An 18733-nucleotide genomic window follows, 5' to 3' on the forward strand; every position below is an offset into this window, starting at 1 on the left:
GGTTTCGAACTCCTGACCTCAAGTAATCTGCCCACCTTGGCGTCCCAAAGCGCTGGGATTACAGGCGTGAGCCACCGCACCCGGCATGAACATACAATTTGTATCTTCATTATATCTAAATCATGTTATAACGCACCAGAAATCTCCCTCTAGCTGTATAACACTGAAAGGACCTGGACTCTGAGTACTGCCACTCAACCAATTTTAGGAGTCCATCTAACTGTAACCATCATCCATACTGGTCCAACCCTGGTTGTCCAGAAAGATATAAGAATATTCTAACAAATTCCATGCTGAACTGAATGCAAATCTATGGCATTACTAACCTAGAAACCCTGTTACAAAAGGAAATGAGGTTTATCTTGGCCAGTAGCTTTGTGCCTCAGTTTCATCATCTGTAAAATGAATGGGTCAGACCAGATGATCTTCATGGATCCTTGCATGGCTCTAGAATTCTCCAGTTACTTGGCATGACAAGTTCTCTTTCCTACATCCAAAAGCACAGCTCTTGCCTCTGTCACCCAGCAATGCCAAAGACTTTGGGCCTAGCCTTCAGGTGGTTGTAGTGGCTAATCTGACAATTTCAGAAGGAAGCTGAGAAAACGTAATCTATGGCTGGAGTTCTTAACCAGAGGCCCATGGTGAGTGAGCTGCAGTAGGTCCCAAAACCCCCTAAAATTGCATGCAAAAATATTTCTGTTGGGTTATGTGCAATTTTTTTTTTCTTTTTCTTTTCTTTTTTTTTTTTTTTTTTTGAGACAGAATCTCACTCTGTCGGCTAGGCTGGAGTGCAGTGGCACGATCTCGGTTCACTGCAACCTCCGCCTCCTGGGCTCAAGCAATTCTCCTGCCTCAGCCTCCCAAGTAGCTGGGATTACAGGTGTGTGCTACCACGCCTGGCTAATTTTTGTATTTTTAGTAGAGACGGGGTTTCACCATGTTGGCCAGGCTGGTCTCAAACTCCTGACCTCAGGTAATCTACCCGCCTTGGCCTCCCAAAGTGCTGGGATTACATGCGTGAGCCACCTCACCCGGCCTTTTTTTTTTTTTTTTTTTTTGAGATAGAGTCTTGCTCTGTCACCCAGGCTAGAGTGCAGTGGTGTGATCTCAGCTCACTGCAACCTCCACCTCCTGGGTTCAAGTGATTCTCTTGCCTCAGTCTCCCGAGTAGCTGGGATTACACACAACCATGCCTGGCTAATTTTTGTATTTTTAGTAAAGATGAGGTTTCACCATGTTGGCCAGGATGGTCTTGATCTCCTGGCTTCATGATCCACCCGCCCTGGCCTTCCAAAGTGCTGGGATTACAGGCATGAGCCACCATGCCTGGTCGGGTTATGTGCAATTTTAGGGGAAGACAATCCATTACTTCTGTCAGCTTCCCAAATGGGAAAATGATCTGCTCCATGGGATCTCTGGGAGGGACCTCGTGGGGAGGTACAGTGCTCACATTTTTTTTATCTGCCTGTCCCTTCTTCCGTTCCTTGTTTGCCATGATCACCCCAGTGCGCAGGGTTTCAAACACAGGGTCATTGCGATTGGCAGCAGCTAATCAAATTGGAGGAGAAAGAAGACATTATTGGGGAGGCAGAGAAAGGCTTGGAGGAAAGGAAGCGAAAGGCAGGATCGAGTAGATGGATACCCATGTGTGTGCTGGGTGGCAGCGGGGGCGCTGTGGGGGAAGATTAGGGAAGGGTCAGTTGAGCAATACCTAGGACATCGATCTAGAAAGGACTCTAAAAACATCACTGGTGATGTAATGTGAGGGAGAAAAGTATTTATCAGAACTTCCAGGCAGAGCATTATATGACGTTTGAAAGACAACTTTGGTTGCTTGGGAGTTGAGACATGCTCAGAATCACTATTCTCCTTCTAAGGAGAATGGGCCCTTAACTTCTGGTTTTTGTTCTGCTGAATGGCATGTGTAAGCTGAGGTGCTGCCACCAATAGGTTCTTCTTTTTCACCCATGCTCTTCACAGAGTTCAGCCTCTGCTCCAAATAAATGTTGAGCAAATTTGTCAATGAATATACTTTTAAGGGTTGCCAAATTATGAACATGCCCAGGGTGCCTGCAGCCTTTGGGTCTTGCCCCAAGTCTGGTGTGACTCTGTCGTAAGGATGAGGACAATCTAGAATCCTTGTTCTTGCTTAGAAATGATTTTGCACATGAAGAGCACAGATTCTGAAGCTAGCAACTGAAGATTCCAGTCTTGGCGCTACCTCTTGCTAACTGTATGTAGTTGCAACTAAATCTTATCTCCCTCTGCTGTAAAATGGGGATATTGCCTCTGCATCCAAATGGATATAAAAATGTTAGGTTGAGGGAGAATTATGGGAAATAGAAAGTTTCTGTTTCAGAATTTGGCTTCCAAAGCTAGAGATGGCATGAAACCATCTCTAGGCTTGCCCATTCCCTCATGTTCCATAAAGGGCACTTACAGAGATCTTTGATACAAGCGTACTGCTGGTTGCTGTAGAGTGGGGAACTATAGGCCCGACGGAAACCAGGCGGCTGTAGGATGGGATGGGAGGAAGCATTAGAGGTAGCAAAGTAAGGTCCAGAAGCCCATCTCTCCCATGAGTGCTCACCCTTTCTGAGAAAAAGAGATGGGCTGAGAAAGAAAAAGCAGAGAAATGAATGGGATGGAGGAGGGACCAGCAAGGGGTAGCTGGTGACATGTCTCCTCCTTTCTTTTTTTTTTTGAGACGGAGTCTCGCTCTGTCGCCCAGGCTGGAGTGCAGTGGTGCAATCTCAGCTCACTGCAAGCTCCACCTCCCAGGTTCATGCCATTCTCCTGCCTCAGCCTCCCGAGTAGCTGGGGCTACAGGTGCCCGCCACCACGTCCGGCTAATTTTTTGTATTTTTTAGTAGAGACAGGGTTTCACTGTGTTAACCAGGATGGTCTCGATCTCCTGACCTCGTGATCCGCCTGCCTCGGCCTCCCAAAGTGCTGGGATTACAGGCGTGAGCCACTGTGCTGGGCCATGTCACCTCCTTTCTACACCTTGTTCCCCAGAGCCTACTCACGATCTTGCCGAAGCATCTCTGCATTTCCACATAGGACTGACAGTGTTCATGGATGTTGGTTTTGCAGTTCTTACAGCGAAGCCCAAACTTGTTGTTGACTTGGGAGAGGGGGAGAAAATTCAGATAAGATTCCAGATTGCCCTTTCCCTTTGTACCACTGCTGCTACTCTTAGGTTCCCTTTTCTGTCTGGGACCTTACTTGCTCAATCTCTAACAGCATTGCCTTACACCAACTCTAGCCACAGCCCATCTGCTACAAATACTCCTCTCGTATGCCCTCTCCCCAACCTCTGCCTTCAACATCATACTCTCTTCACTCCCCTTTATGACTCACGAACAATCATCCGGGCACAGACATCACAGAACTTTGGCTTCTTGAAGAAATGATCTTTGAATTTGTGGGGCTTATCGTTGACCAGCTTAGGAGGTTCTGGGAGTGGCTCCTCCTCCTCCTCTTCTTCTTCTTCCTCTTCCTCATAAATGTAGTAGATGGGCCCACCCCCAGCTCCCACTGCCTCCCCATTGGCCTGGGGCTCTGGGGGAAGTTCCATTTCCTTTGTCCCTGTAGAACCCTTCCTGAGTAACTGCTTCAGCCGCTGTAGCTGAGGGAGGGAGTGAAGAAAACCCAACGTTAAAAGGACTTGTCACCCTCTCTAGAGTAGGGGGGCGTTAGAGCAAACTAGACAGTTTTCTAGTTTTGGGCAAGGAATGTACCCCAGGATTAGGCAGGTATTGGTATTGGGGACTGCAGGTGCTGGCCAGCAAAACATGAGTCACACACAAATGAGATCAATTTAAGCACTCTTCTTCAGCTGTAAAGGTTTCCTGGCCCCCCACACCCAGTGGTCACAGGCCCAGACTCACCCCACTTTGCCGAGTCTCTGCTGGGAAGGAGGGCTTAGGGGACTCCAGCACCTCCTTTTCTGTCATCCTGCAAGAGGTTGGACCCCACTATGAAATCTAATCCCTTTCACTCTTCTCCCCCTTATTTCTGTCCCTTGCAGTAGGGCGGTACTCAAAGGGAAGGTTTTTGGAGAAACGTGATTAGAGATTTTGTTGTTGTTGAGATGGGGTTTCATTCTGTCACCCAGGTTGGAGTGCAGTGGCATGATCATGGCTCACTGCAGCCTTGACCTCCCAGCCTGAAGCAATCCCCCTACCTCAGCTTCCTGAGTAGCTGGAACACAAGGTGCACACTACCTGGCTACCTTTTTATTTTTTGTAGAGACATGGTCTTGCTTTGTTGCCTAGGCTTACCCGAACTAGCTCAAGCAATCCTCCCATTTCAACCCCCAAAGTGTTGAGATTCCAGGCGTGAGCCACTGCACTGGGCCAAATACAGATCATTTGGCAGGTTTTATTAACAGATTTCATGGAAGTCTACAAAAAAGCCCAACATGACCAGGCGCGGTGGTGCATGCCTGCAATCCCAGCACTTTGGGAGGCTGAGGCGGGCAGATCACTAGAGATCAGGAGTTCAAGACTAGCCCGGCCAACATGGTGAAACCCCATCTCTACTAAATATACAAAAATTAGCCGGGCGTGATGGCGGACACCAGTAATTCCATCTACTCAGGAAGCTAAGGAAGGAGAATCGCTTGAACCCAGGAGGTTGCAGTGAGCCAGAATTGTGCCACTGCCCTCCAGCCTGGGTGACAGAGCAAGACTCCATCTCAAATAAATAAATAAATAAATAAATAAATAAATAAATAAATCCCAACAGACTAAAGAGCTCCCCAATTAGTTTCTCAAACTGATACTCATCCTTCCATCCTGAGGGGAGACCCCATAGTTTACAGCCCTTACAGTGTTCAAGGCTGCATGGTTTATGTTATTTTCCTATAGGTACTTTGTTTCTCTTGGGAATCTGTGGGCAACAGAGATGTGATGCATACCTTCCCAGATCTCCTCTCTTCAAGAGGTTTAATGTGTGTCCTCGTGTGCGCACAAGGAAGGATGGACTGCAGACATTTGTCCTCCCCTACTTCTTTCTTGAGCCCTGGGGGCCCTGTGCCTAGTTCTGTCCCAGCCTGCCTCAGGGCTCAGCTATTTTAAGTTTTCAGGGTAATATGAGCCTTTCCTTCCCTTACTACTTCATTCCCTTTACCCCACCCCCACCCCTCCTCCAATCCTAACTCATCCTAGAGTAGAATAATAATTTTACTCCTAAAACCCAAACGACTCACAGACAAGGAAAGAAATGAAGCTGAATAGATTATAGATTAGGGCAGCTGGCGTGAGCAGTCGTGGAAATCGAGAGGATGAAGAGGTAACTTACGTTTGGGATTCCCTAAATCAGTCCACAGTCTGTAGAGGGAGCTGGGAGCCCCGAGGCCTTGATGGTGGTGCTGGGGAAAAACTGGTCCTCTTCCTTGGGGGCTAAGCCCCCCCAGTACCCTGTGTTCACACCAGCTACCCAGTCGCTATTTGTAGACCTCCTAGCCTCCTGCCTTGGTGTCAGGGCTGAAATGACAGGGCTGGAGGAAAGTGAACAGCTGAGAAACACAGCTGACACAGAGAAATTGGACACTGAGAGGTCTGGGGCAGGGCCGGACCCTAACTCCTCCCATCCCTCCAGAGCTGCTGTTCCTTGATTCTTCATCTAAGGTGAACAGGTGAATAATGGCCAAATTCAGGAAGGGACAGTTTCTGTTCATGCTCATATAACATTTAAAGGGAGTTTATTTTTATTTTTCATTTATTTTTTGAGACAGGGTTAAAAAAAAAAGACTAATTCGAACTCACAGAGCTCTCCTATCAGCCATACTAGATGGCTTTTTTTTTTTTTTTGAGACAAGAGTCTTGCTCTTGTCACCCAGGCTGGAGTGCAATGAAGTGATCCGGACTCACTGCAACCTCCCAGGTTCAAGCGATTCTCCCGCCTCAGCCTCCTAAGCAGCTGGGATTACAGGCGCCCACCACCATGCCCAGGTAATGTTTGTATTTTTAGTAGAGACGGGGTTTCACCATGTTGGCCAGGTTGGTCTCAAACCCCTGACCTCAGGTGATCCGCCTGCCTCAGCCTTCCAAAGTGCTAGGATTACAGGCGTGAGTCACCGTGCATGGTTAGATTGCTTTTTATCTGTGGGTGGTTGGAGAAGTACTTTGCTATCCTGTAAGAAAGTGAAGAATATGTAGTATTGCTTCATTCCCTCCATCAGCTCCCAGAGACATCTCCCCACCCTCCTTCTTGCAAAATTTTGTCCTCAGGGTGAACGGAATTACCAGGGCTATTAAAAAGGGCCAGTTAACACTAGACAGAAGGATATAGCTGCCACATAAGGAATCTTTTTTTCTAAGTAATGTCCCCTCCCTCATGAGAACTGCAAACTCTTAAAGGTAGGGTGGCCAACCTCACACTTCCTAAACCCTTTTGATTCCCTGATTCCATCTCCCACCTTTGATGCCCCAGTATATAACTGATGGATCAAAGAGACAGATGCCATTCTGATCTCACAGGGGTTTACCCTTCTCCTACTCTTTGGGCTGTGACATAGATGAAAGAGGAGATACTCCCATCTCAGGGGAGAGCAATTTAGAGGTGGCAATGCAGTGCTGCTTTATTCCTTATATCTGTAAGAAATAAAGGACTGTGTTGGAGACTGAGTCAGGCAAGCTCCTGTAGGACCGTGGTTAGGGATACAGCTACTTGGACCCAAGAGATTTCCAGGGCAACATGCTTTGTCATTCTCACCCACTACTTTTTTTTTTTTTTTTCTATTTAAGGGGGAAGTTTGAAAAGGGGGTGCAGGATGGTTCTGACTCTGCAGGTTCTTTAATGGCCCTGCTCTGACAGACTGCAGAACAACACGGCTTGCTTTGAGATGCTCTAAAGGAAAAGCTGCACCTTGCAGGCAAGATGACTTCTGCTCTTCCCCTTTTTTCAGCCACATAGGACAGGGACTGCTGAGCATGTTTGGATAATATAGCATCTTGGCACTGCGAATTCAGTTGCTGTAGCTTTTATTGTAATAAACATCTGCTTCTGTCCCTGACAGGTAAAACCCAATCCTCCAGCTTTAGGATTAAAGAAAGGCGGCCAGGCGCAGTGGCTCACGCCTGTAATCCCAGCACTTTGAGAGGCCGAGGTGGGTGGATCACAAGGTCAGGAGTTTGAGACCAGCCTGGCCAACATGGTGAAACCCTGTCTCAACTAAATATACAAAAATTAGCTGGGCACAGTGGTGCATGCCTGTAGTCCCAGTTACTTGGGAGGCTGAGGCAGAAGAATTGCTTGAACCTGGGAGGTGAAGGTTGCAGTGAGCCGAGATCATGCCACTGCACTCCAGCATGGGCGACAGGGCGAGACTCTGTCTCAAAAAAAACAAAAACAAAAACAAAAACAACCCTAAAGGGTTTTCAGAAGATGAGTTGGGCTGGGAGCAGTGGCTCATGCCTGTAATCACAGCACTTTGGGAGGCCAAAGCGGGGCATCACTTGCGCCCAGGAGTTCAAGACCAGCCTGGGCAACATGGTGAAACCCTGTCTCTACCAAAAATACCAAAATAATAATAATAATAATAATGATAATGATAATAATAATAAGGCATGGTGGATCGCACCTGTAATCCCAGCTACTCAGGAGACCGAGGCACAAGAATCGCTTGAATACGGGAGGCCGCTGCAGTCAGCTGAGATCTGCCACTGCACTCCAGCCTGGGTGACAGAGCAAGACCCTATCTCAAAGCTCAACTACAAGGGCCCTAAATGAGTACCACAGTACCACAGAATTAATAGTCTGGAAGGAAACTTAGAGGTCACCTAGTAAGTCCAAGTCTCTTATTTTACTGATATGGACACAGATCCAGAGCTGAGAAGTGATATGCTCGATGAATCGCAGTGGCAGGTTTTGGGAGAGCCCAAAACCATGGTCCCATTAGAGATCTAGTCATCTATCAGAACCGTGTACAGGGAAGAGGATGAGACAGAGGGAATTGTGTTAAAAATAGTGTGCGTATGCTAGAGAAAGCCATCCCAACCCACGACAAACACCTCCAACAGCTGTAGGACTATACCTACCCAGGGCCTCCAACCCTTTACCCATTCTAGGGTGGCAACAGAGAAACAGTGACTGATGTCCAGTGACAGATTTTTTTTTTTATATTTAAAAACAAAACCAACCTCCCCCCAAATAACCCCCAAACAAACAAAAAACCAGATTAAATAAAATTTACAGTGAATATACCCAGCAAACATCTGTATGTGCAATTAAATACTGTGTCTGTTACTGCGGCACGAACCTCAAACAAACAATATACAAGTGTTCCGGTGGGGGCCAGGGGAGTCCCAAGTTTTAACTCTGTGGGGTCTAGGAAGACAACATGGGGAAGTGAGAGAATGGGGAACTCAATTTTGTTTATCTTAATTCTGTCCATATAAATATATTCATAAAGACCAAAAAAGGAAAGGAAGCTTGGGATGTTAAGGTAATAGGAGGGGAGTGTGGGACTTTCCCAATTCTACCTGACCAAAATTATGAGAGAAATTAATTTTATGATGGGAGAAGAGATTTAAAAAATGATAGAAGAGGATGGGGGCCGGGCACAGTGGCTCACACCTGTAATCCCAGCACTTTGGGAGGCCAAGGCGGGCAGATCACCTGAGGTCAGGAGTTTGAGACCAGCCTGGTCAATATGGTGAAACTCCGTCTCTACTAAAAATACAAAAATTAGCCAGGCATGGTGGCGCATGTCTGTAGTGCCAGCTACTTGGGAGGCTGAGGCAGAAGAATCACTTGAACCCAGAAGCTGGAGGTTGCAGTGAGCCAAGATCGTGCCACTGCACTCCAGCTTGGGCGACAAGAGTGAAACTCCGTCTCAAAAAAAAAAAAAAAAAAAAAAGAAGAGGATAGGATGGGAAGAAGAGTGATGCAAGGGTGGGGGTCAACCAGGGAAAAAGAGGGGACCCATGGCAGGGGAGCAAGAAGGAGTCCAATGCCAGTGTGGGTATCTGTTTCCATCTTCATCACTGTCTTAGGCTCCAGTTTAACATAAGTCTCCTTACTTGCCTCTGTCCATGGTCTGTCAGGATCCTTCAACCCCCTCCACCCTGCCCTTGCTCCTTCTGTGACAGTCCCTTTCCCCTCCTCCATTTATTGGGAGCTGGCTCGCTCCAGGATCCTCAGGTCATAGTTCTTTTTGGCCATTCGAAGTTTGAAGCGACTCACGGAGTTGTTGAGACGAAGGGAGGCATTTTGGGCAGCCAGGGGGCTGGGGAACACAGCCACAATGGTGTACAAGGCAGCGAGGTCCGAGTGGCGGCCATTCTCAGCAGTCCCACTGTTGTCCCCCCCACCCCCTCCAGGTAGCCCCTGAGCATCCTTGAGCCACTGGATCTTGGCGCCGGACATGGCGAGCTGCGTGAAGAGTTTGTCCGCCTCGGTACGGGTGATGCCCTCAGGGAGATCTGTCACCTCCAGCACCCGCCCCAGGACTGGAAGGGGAGGAGAGAGGATATGGTTGTGAGACAAATAGGACAGGAAAGACTGGACAGTAGCCCGGCAGAGAAGTGTCCAGCTGACCAAATCTGTATACAATGTTTTCAAAAGTCTGGCCTTTCTCTCTTAGCCCTTTCTTCCCCTTCCCACCATCCCAGCTCTGATCAGGGCAACTAGGAGAAAAACAAATGAACCTTTTTCTCCTAGCCCAGAGATGTAGGCAAGAAGGGACTAGGAATCAGAATCCCGGGTTTCTGAGCTGAGAACCTATACCTCAGTTCTCTGATAAGGTGCTATTGCTATGAAGAAAATGTGGCTTTTGCTAATGTTCTTTAACAATAATGTATCAATCTGAAATATGTTCCATAGTTCCCTTCCCACTCAGAGGTTGGCTCAAATAGATTCTTCCTTCTTATCATCTCAGGAAGTCAGTTTCCCTTCCTTTCCTTGTTTAGGAAATTGCTCCAAATCCCAAGACAGATCTTGTTCACCTAGTGGGAGGCTTGCAGGATGAGCGTTCCTCCCCCATATTCTCTACCAATCTTCTCCTAAACTGGGTCTAGGACTACCAAAGGTAGATGTTGTAGATTAGGGACAGGACACTAATTAGAAAACTCTTTGTTAATAAGAGGCAACTCCCATAATTGTGTTACTCCCACTTTTTACCATGATCTTCCTCACAATCTGAGATGGCTTGGTAAGGAGGACTGAGATACTTCACTTCTCCAATTTCTGCTTGCTTTTGAGCACAAAGGGTCCCACTTCCACTCCCCATCCTAAGCTGGCTTTTCCCACTCATGCTGGACTGGTAATTAAGGGCTGGAAGGGTGGGCACCTTCTCTTGGGGATTCAGCATCCTGTGACTCACCGACATCTGCTGTCCCCAGGTCAGTGGAGGCAGATTTGAGTGCTTGTCTCTTGCCCCGGTTTCCATGCTTCAATCCACTCTGTCCCTTCAACATTTGAAAGACGACTCTCATCCCATGTAAACAACATTGACTTGCATCACAATGTCTGCCTGAGAGATTGTGGAGTAGCACCAACCCAGAGGACTCCACCCCACCAGGCAGTCAGGTTGGCCATGGAGCAGCGACTCAGAAACAAAGAGCCCCTCCCTCTTGGCATGGGGGTCGGGTGGGAGACATGAGTACAGGAGGTAGGGCAAGGCTCCTGCTTTGTTCATTCTGTGTTATTTCCCTTGTACACCCAGCTGGTTGAAGCTCAGAGACAGGCATCCAAATAAGAAGAGGGGTCTGACGGTCCTACAGTTGCTGGTGGACACCCTTACCTGGTGCACCGTGTAAGTTGACTGGCCATGGAGCAAGGGAGGGCAGATGGACAGATTGTACTGTAATGGCTGGCCCAAAAGGGAGTAGCGCCCATCACCTAGGGAGTAAGAGCAATTGGTTTTCTGGGAGCTTAAGCTTCATAGTATGACTTTTATAAGACTTAAAGGGGCTTTGGAGATAGACAGCAATAATGTATGCTATTCCTAATTTTCTATGATGGAAATGCCCATGTGACTGGTATAAGAGATGTTTTTCTTCCTAAATCCTTTGGCTGTCAACTGTATCTCACAGACAAATGGGACTAGTAGGTCCCATCATCCTTGAAGAAAGGCTCTATCCATTGTAGACAACAGTCCTATGAAAATGACCAGGGAAGAAACTTACAAACCGTTATGCATGTCTTTTATCTCTCTCTCTCTTTTCTTTTTTTTGAGACAGAGTTTCACTCGTCACCCAGGCTGGAGTGCAATGGCATGATCTTGGCTCACTGCAACCTCTGCCTCCTAGGAAGCGATTCTCCTGCTTCAGCCTCCCGAGTAGCTGGGATTACAAGCATGTGCCACCACCCCTGGCTAATTTTTTTTAAAACTTTTAGTAGAGACAGGGTTTCACCACGTTGGCCAGGCTGGTCTCGAACTCCTGACCTCAGGTGATCCACCTGTCCTGGCCTCCCAAAGTGCTGGGATTACAGGCGTGAGCCACCGCGCCCAGCTGTCTTATATCTCTTATATAGATTCTCCCAACCCCTAAACCCAGGGTTCAACCTTCCGACTCGTAAGAGACAATATAAGTACCGTAGACAAGAGCATAGACTTGGAGCCAGACTGCCTAGGTTGAAATAGTGACTCTGTTACTGGAAATACGATGTTGGGTATTTTTTTCCCTCATTAATGTTGCTGGGAAGGTTAAAAAAATATAAGACACGTAAAGCATTTATAGCGATGCCTGGTACATATTAAGTACCATTAAGTGTTACCTATTATTGATAAATATTACATTTCAGAGCACTTTAAAGTTTTTAAACTACATTCTCATTTTTATACTGCTTGTGACAGCTAGGGCAGAAAGCAGATAAAATTCCCATCTTACGTGTGATTAACTCCATTTTATAGACTAGGAACTGAGGTCTAGTTCTGAGTTGAGTTTAATTAACTTGTTGAACATAGTGAAGCTAGTTAGTGGTGAGACTGGAACTTCTGAAACCAAATCTAGTGTTTCCTTTTCTAAGACCATACTGTTTCTTATAAAGCCCCACATTCCCAGCCCTCAGACTTGGTATTGATGTTAGGTTAAACTCTTTGGTCATTAGAAAGTTCAGTGAACTTATTTTCCCCAGCTCTTTTCACCTACTTGGTTGTAAGTACTAAGTATGTAAAGAAGGCTAAAGAAAGTTAAGTATGGACAGCACTAGAGAGTGGCAAGTGTCCAAGGCCTATACAGGGATGTTAAGTTAGCTCCCAGAACTGGATCATCCACACTGGTCCCCTGCCTGTTGTTACTCTTTCAATCTCTGCAACTGGGAATGGGATGTGAAAGGTGAATTCCACAGCAGCCAGCACTAATCTAAGCCCCTACCCTGTGCTGGACCCCCAGGCCGGGGGAACTGTGTGAGGACAGGCAGGGGACTGAGTCCTGTGCAGACGCTGCTGAGGCTGGTGACAGGAGAGGGTGCTGGAGACTGGGTAGGAGATGTGACAGGGCTGCTGCTCATTTGTGTGTTGGCCTGTGGAAAAGAGGAGCACACGATAAACATCAAACGTTACCCTCTGGATATTCCTATGGCTTAGCTTAAAATTCACCTCTCTCAGGAAATCAGTTTCTCTTGCTGAACTCTGCCAAAGTCAGACTCTTCCTTCAAACTGCAACCTCAGACCTTAATTCATTTATGCTATTTTATTTTTATTCTATTTTTTTGAGATGGAGTCTTGCTCTATTACCCAGGCAGGCTGGAGTGCAGCGGTGCAATCTTGGCTCACTGCAACCTACACCTCCCGGGTTCAAGCGATTCTCCTGCCTCTCAGCCTTCTGAGTAGCTGGGATTACAGGTGCCCACCACCATGCCTGGCTAATTTTTTACTTTTTAGTAGAGACGGGGTATCACCATGTTGGTCTCAAACTCCTGACATCAAGTGATCCTCCCACCTCATCCTCCCAAAATGCTGGGATTACAGGTGTGAGCCACCGCGCCCGGCCCATTTATGTTATTTTAATATCCACTTCTGGCACATTGATTTAAGTATTCTCTGAGCATTTTCAAGTGTATATCCCATCTGCCACCTTAGATATTAGGTTCCTTAAAAGAAGATGCTCTCTATTTCTTGTGTTTCTCCCCAAAAAGTACCCAGGAAAAGATACGTAAAAGAGGTTGCTCAGTCAATAGCAAACATTGCGCCCTGGGAAGAATAAGGTCATCTCCTTGCCAAGGCTGAGTGCTGTACTCACCTGGGGGCTGCTGTCAGGACTGTACAGGTCTCCAGGCTTCTGCCCCCGCTGGTCCATGCTGTAGTATTTACAATGACTCCACTGGACCATGGATGGGTTCTGAGGGGGCTGGGGTCCATTAGGGACATTCAGCTGCATGACCACCACACCTGGTCCAGAAGGTGACACTCCTGAAGGGCGGGAAGAAAACGGTTACAAATTCAAACTGTATTTTTGCCTTCCAGCTAGCCCTGAGTGGGAAAGCAGCAAACAAATCCACCCATTGCCTCAGGGTCACTCAAGCTACATCTTGCCAGGAACCTGAGATGGCTGCTGATGTGGCTTCTGACTCCATCTTCTCAAACCAGTAGAATTTTGAGGGGAAGGGATATGAGCCCCAGATGCCAGTGTTCCCCTGGCCTTCACCTGATGAGGGGTACTTTGGTATGCTTGGCAGAAAACTACTCCATTCTGTCAATACTGGCTATAACCAAATGCCCAGGTCAGACTGCTCAAATGTCTAGGCATTGTACGGGTTCTGGTCTGGGTCATGGGCCAGGGCTGCAGACACGTGCAGGCTTTTCTGGTAATGGCTGTAGATAAGCCAGTGACCTCTGGTTGTTCTGGAGAAGATAAATGCACATAGTTTTACTATGCCAGACCCAGAAAGTATGTCTTGGCCAAGAATGGGGTAAGTTGGGAAACATTTCAAGCAGAGGGAACAGCATGGAAATGTATGTCATATTCAGGAAATGACAAATGATTCAAGGTGCTAAGACACAGGGGCCATGTAGGGGAAGCAGCAGGAGATGAGACATGTTTGTTTGTTTATTTATTTATTTATTTATTTATTTATTTTTTGAGACGGAGTCTCGCTCTGTAGCCCAGGCTGGAGTGCAGTGGCCAGATCTCAGCTCACTGCAAGCTCCGCCTCCCGGGTTTACGCCATTCTCCTGCCTCAGCCTCCCGAGTAGCTGGGACTACAGACACCCGCCACCTCGCCCGGCTACTTTTTTTTTTTTGTATTTTTTAGTAGAGACGGGGTTTCACCGTGTTAGCCAGGATGGTCTTGATCTCCTGACCTCGTGATCCACCCGTCTCAGCCTCCCAAAGTGCTGGGATTACAGGCTTGAACCACCGCGCCTGGCCCCGAGACACGTTTATTTAACAAACACTTATTGAACATTTGCTATGTGCTAGTTCCTATGTTGGGCACTGAGTGTACAAGAAATAAAGCTGTCCCTGTCCTGATAGAATGGACAGTCTATTAAGGAGTCAGACATTAAACAAATAGTTGGTGTCAGAGTTTGAAGCACATTCTGGTAAGATGTTTGAACTTTATCCTGTAGGTATTGGGAGACCTGTGCTTTGGAGAGCTAACACAAATGGCCGAATGTAGGATAGCTAGGGAGAGAGACTAGTAGCAAGAAAGACCATTTAGGAAGCTACTGAAGGTCGGGCACAATGGCTCATGGCTGTAATCCCAGCACTTTGGGAAGCCAAGGCAGGTGGACTGCTTGAGCCCAGGAGTTCAAGACTAGCCTGGGCAACATGGTGAAACCCTGTCTCTACAGAAAATACAAAAATTAGCTGGGCATGGTGGCATGCACCTGTAGTCTCAGCAACTCAGGAGGCTGAGGTGAGAGGATCATGTGAGCCTGGGAGGTCGAGGCTGCCGTGAGCCGTGATTATGCCATTGCACTCCAGACTGGGTGACACAATGAGACCCTGTCTCAAAAAAAAAAAAAAAAAAAAAAAAAAAAGCCTGCTGAAACAGAATGAAAAGATTTGAAATTAGGGCAATGCCAGCAGGAATGGAGTGAGAGTCAGACCTTTTGAAGGTTACACTGACAGGTTCAAGTGACTGACTAAATGCGACCTTGAGGTTTTGGCACTAGCAACCATGCAGAGACTCACCCTCCCACAGGGTGGGAGAAGGAAAGGCCTTAATAAGGAGGAACATTAAGACCCAAATCTTCATGGTGAAAAGCAAGATAAAGAGTCAGGGTCAAACAGTTTGATGGACAGTCCCTGCTGGGAGGGATGGGCTGGAGCTCTGCTTCCTGGCAAGGGACTGTCTAGAGTGAGGGTTTGTTCCTGACCTCCCAGGCTATATTCCTGTTGAGGCTGAGTTCACATGTGGGTGGTGGTGGAGAAATGGACATTGGGGGTTACTAGCTTGAAAACCTGCTGCAATGCTGCTGTTTTCATGGCTCGATGCTCCAGGGCTGCCACCGCTGTTGTCATCAAATTGCTTCCTGTGACAGGAAATGTTGCAGCCTCTGCCCTGGGCACCAGTCATGCTGGGAAGTGAGTTGATTGTTTTTCTCAGGTAGTATCAGTCAAAAGAAGGGAAAAGAAATGGTGGGAGGTCTGAGAGAGAAGCTCAGGAGACAAGATCTGTCATATCATATTCCCCAGCCAATTTGTACCCCTGATCCTCTAGGATTCATCCAATCAGAGAGCACAAACACTCAGTGCAACAGGCTCAGATATCCCCATCTCCTGCCAAGGTGGACAGAGTATTCATGGGCATAGATTGTAGTAGGGCCATAGGAAAACTGCACAATTGTGGAGTGTCATGCATTTAACAACTGCCCCCTTACTGTAGTTTTTCGGGGCATTTTATTTCCCCATCCTAAGACTCGCTCACATCCTGTACCAACAAAATTGCAATTGACCTTATTCAAATACCTCATTGCTACTTGAGGGTCTAATGTAAAAATAATTAAATCTATTGTTTTTCTAGAAGGTATTCAAATACCTCATTGCTACCAGAGGGTCCAATGTAAGAATAATTAAATCTATTGTTTTTCTAGAAAGTAGCTCATAATCTGAGCCTAATGCTCTGGGCCAGAAAAGGTGGAGAAGGGGGTGAATGTGTAGGAATAAGCATAAGCAGGGCAGTGGAAGCTCTTTCTAATACCAGCAGGTAGCCATAAGGAGCTATTAGGGAGGTCACAGAGAAAGGGAAACAAAACAAAGTCCTCATATTATTATCTCTGATCCCAACAAAAACAAAGCCTGGGTTTTTAGTTGCAGCCTGTCCTGAGCTCCTCCCCACACTGAGTCCTCCCCTGCTAGCCTGAAGCATTATTCCTTCACTTAGCTGAGGACACAGAGCACTACTCCACTGATGAGCTGATTTTTATGCTTCTCTTCCTTGAGCCCAAAGCAGGTGGCATCTGTTAGCAGCTGAACTGTCGCTACTTCTTAATAGACGTGGCAAAAAAAAAAAAAACCCACTGCCCAGTGACAGCACTTCCATATAATCAGGTTGGGGGAAGGAGCATGGGTTGGCAGCGGGTGGGAAGGGGGAGAGGGGGGTTGAATAAGGAAATCAATTTCAGCTTGAAAGCTCTGAAAGGAGAGGGGACGTGTGAATGGCTTTTTAAGTGGCATCATTAAACCTGGGCAGAAAGGTCGATTGGGCACAGCAAACCGCATAAATACAAACAGATGACATTTATATCTGGCAGAATTGTTTTTTGTTATTGTTTTTTTGTTTTTTTAAATCACTGAGGTAGAAGACTGATAGGCTTTCTTACCACCAGAAATCACATCTATGGAAAGGAATTGTTCAGAAAAATAAAATCCACAGGCATCTTTCCCAAATTAAAAGATAGAAACCAATAATATCTTGGTATTTTTCCTTTTTTTGGTGCAGGAGTAGGGTATCTTCACTAAATGGAAGACAAAAGAGCAGTCTCAGCTTTGGAAACCCCTCAGCTAAACAATGAGCCAGTAAATATGTGAGAGGCTATTTCTGTATGCATTTCACTCTGTCCATGCTGCTGTGTCACTGTGAGTTGGGAGTCTCTGTATAGGTATCACTGCCATTTCATGTCTGCGTGCATCTTCCCCAGACAAGCACCCCTGTAGAAACCTCAAGGGACCGGCAACTCATCATTTTAATGGGAGTTTTTCCTGGGGTTAGAGTTATGTCTCATACTATAGTGAAGGAATTAAAGTTTAGGCCTGGGGCAACTACAAAAATGTATTAATAAACCAGAACAGTTGTTCCAGGAACAGCCAATCCTAATCCCTGCCTTTATTTTTGGAAAAGTGACCATGTTGCTACATGAGAGAAGGGCGGGTAACTGTCCTCTGAAGGTGACAGACGGGCCCTTGTGGGTTATGCCTGCGGTCTATCTTTTCAGTATAGGGTAAACGAGGCAGAAGAAGCACTTGTTTCCCTTTTTCCACTTCCTCTTAGATTTCCACAAGCAGGGATTAAAGACCTGTAAAATCGATGATATGGTGAATACAGTCTTTTAGATGATATGGGTAGAACACAAGGTCCCACTATCTAGGAAAAGTACAAGGGTCAGTCAGAAGCCTAGGATCAACCAGGGTAACTAGGAACAAAGGAGATAAAACTGAGAAAATTCCAAAGAAACAAGGAAAACAGACGATAAAGAGGGATTCCCCATTTCTTTTGATGTGGGAAGCCTACGTTAATTATCTCTTTCTTCTAATCCTAGTCCAGATTTCTAGTGTTGCCAACTTCTAGAACTATGGTTTTAGTTTACTTAAATTAACCTAGTATGATGGCCAGAGTAGGTAATGAAAAATTATTTTCACTTGATTTGTTTATGGTTCAAAGACCTTGCATTTGAAGATGAATAGATGTAACCACAGTGACCCAATAGATATAAGGACATACCACAAAGGATACACAGAAAAATGCACATACAAGTATACCTACAAGTACGTGCAGGAGAAAAAATGCTCTGCGGTACCCAGCACCACCACAGGCTACAGTGCTTCTTGGAGCTGCTTTCTGCAATTTCCATACCCCATTGGAAATTTTAAGGCCAAGTGCCCCTGGCGGACACTAGGAGAAACAGCCAGAGAGACCAATAACATAATAAAAATTAAGGACTTTTGAATTAAAAACCTCAGCCTGTATGAAGGCAGAAGTCATTGCTCTTTTTTTTGTTTTGTTGTTTTGAGACAGTCTCGCTCTGTTGCCCAGGCTGGAGTGCAGTGGCGCAATCTCGGCTCACTGCAACCTCTGCCTCCTGGGTTCAAGCGATTCTTGTGCCTCAGTCTTCCAAGTAGCTGGGATTACAGACGTGCACCCCCATGCCCGGCTAATTTTTGTATTTTTAGTAGAGATGGGGTTTTGCCACGTTGGCCAGGCTGGCTGGTCTCGAACTCCTGGCCTCAAGTGACCCACCCTCGTTGGCCACCCAAAGTGATGGGATTACAGGCATGAAACACCGTGCCTGGCCTGGAAGTCATTGCTCCTTAAAGGTAAGAACTGATCATGTCTAATGAGTAAGATTAATTCTGGAATCTACGCCACAGCATCCAACATAGTGAGGGTACAAACAATCTTCAAGTGAAAATATTCCATTTCTAAATGGGGAAAATTGACAAAATATCTCCCTCTCACCAGAAGAGGGCACTCTGACATTCCCACGATAGAGTGGAAAGGAGATGGTTGGAGGCTAAATTCAGACTTCCTGCGGAGGCGGGCAGATCACAAGGTCAGATCAGGCCCATCCTGGCCAACATGGTGAAACCCCGTCTCTACTAAAAATTTAAAAATT

General features: G+C 46.6%; 2 protein-coding genes across 7 annotated transcripts in view; both read right to left on the reverse strand.

Annotated features, from left to right (window-relative positions):
* STAC3 (SH3 and cysteine rich domain 3) overlaps positions 1 to 5506 on the reverse strand; it is an 8379-nt gene extending 2873 nt beyond the window's left edge. Inside the window, exons 1-6 of one of the 3 annotated variants that reach the window (XM_011988550.1) lie at positions 5308 to 5506; positions 3894 to 3960; positions 3364 to 3631; positions 3030 to 3127; positions 2441 to 2513; positions 1451 to 1548 (exon numbers count right to left, since the gene is read on the reverse strand). In XM_011988550.1, the coding sequence (XP_011843940.1) occupies positions 1451 to 1548; positions 2441 to 2513; positions 3030 to 3127; positions 3364 to 3631; positions 3894 to 3959 (603 nt within the window). In that variant the 5' untranslated portion in view covers position 3960; positions 5308 to 5506. The remainder of the gene's footprint in view (positions 1 to 1450; positions 1549 to 2440; positions 2514 to 3029; positions 3128 to 3363; positions 3632 to 3893; positions 3961 to 5307) is intronic. The other 2 variants (XM_011988551.1, XM_011988552.1) reach the window with 2 other exon arrangements.
* A 2600-nt stretch (positions 5507 to 8106) lies between these two features.
* The window catches only part of R3HDM2 (R3H domain containing 2), a 165215-nt gene continuing 154588 nt past the window's right edge, over positions 8107 to 18733 (reverse strand). For all 4 annotated transcript variants that reach the window (XM_011988547.1, XM_011988548.1, XM_011988549.1 and 1 more), the window contains 5 exons: positions 13197 to 13366; positions 12330 to 12477; positions 10754 to 10851; positions 10334 to 10418; positions 8107 to 9461 (listed from right to left, as the gene is read on the reverse strand). In XM_011988547.1, the coding sequence (XP_011843937.1) occupies positions 9121 to 9461; positions 10334 to 10418; positions 10754 to 10851; positions 12330 to 12477; positions 13197 to 13366 (842 nt within the window). In that variant the 3' untranslated portion in view covers positions 8107 to 9120. The remainder of the gene's footprint in view (positions 9462 to 10333; positions 10419 to 10753; positions 10852 to 12329; positions 12478 to 13196; positions 13367 to 18733) is intronic.

The sequence above is a fragment of the Mandrillus leucophaeus genome, unplaced genomic scaffold (genome assembly GCF_000951045.1).
Source record: "Mandrillus leucophaeus isolate KB7577 unplaced genomic scaffold, Mleu.le_1.0 Scaffold332, whole genome shotgun sequence".
In the NCBI taxonomy this organism is placed as follows: Eukaryota; Metazoa; Chordata; class Mammalia; order Primates; family Cercopithecidae; genus Mandrillus; species Mandrillus leucophaeus.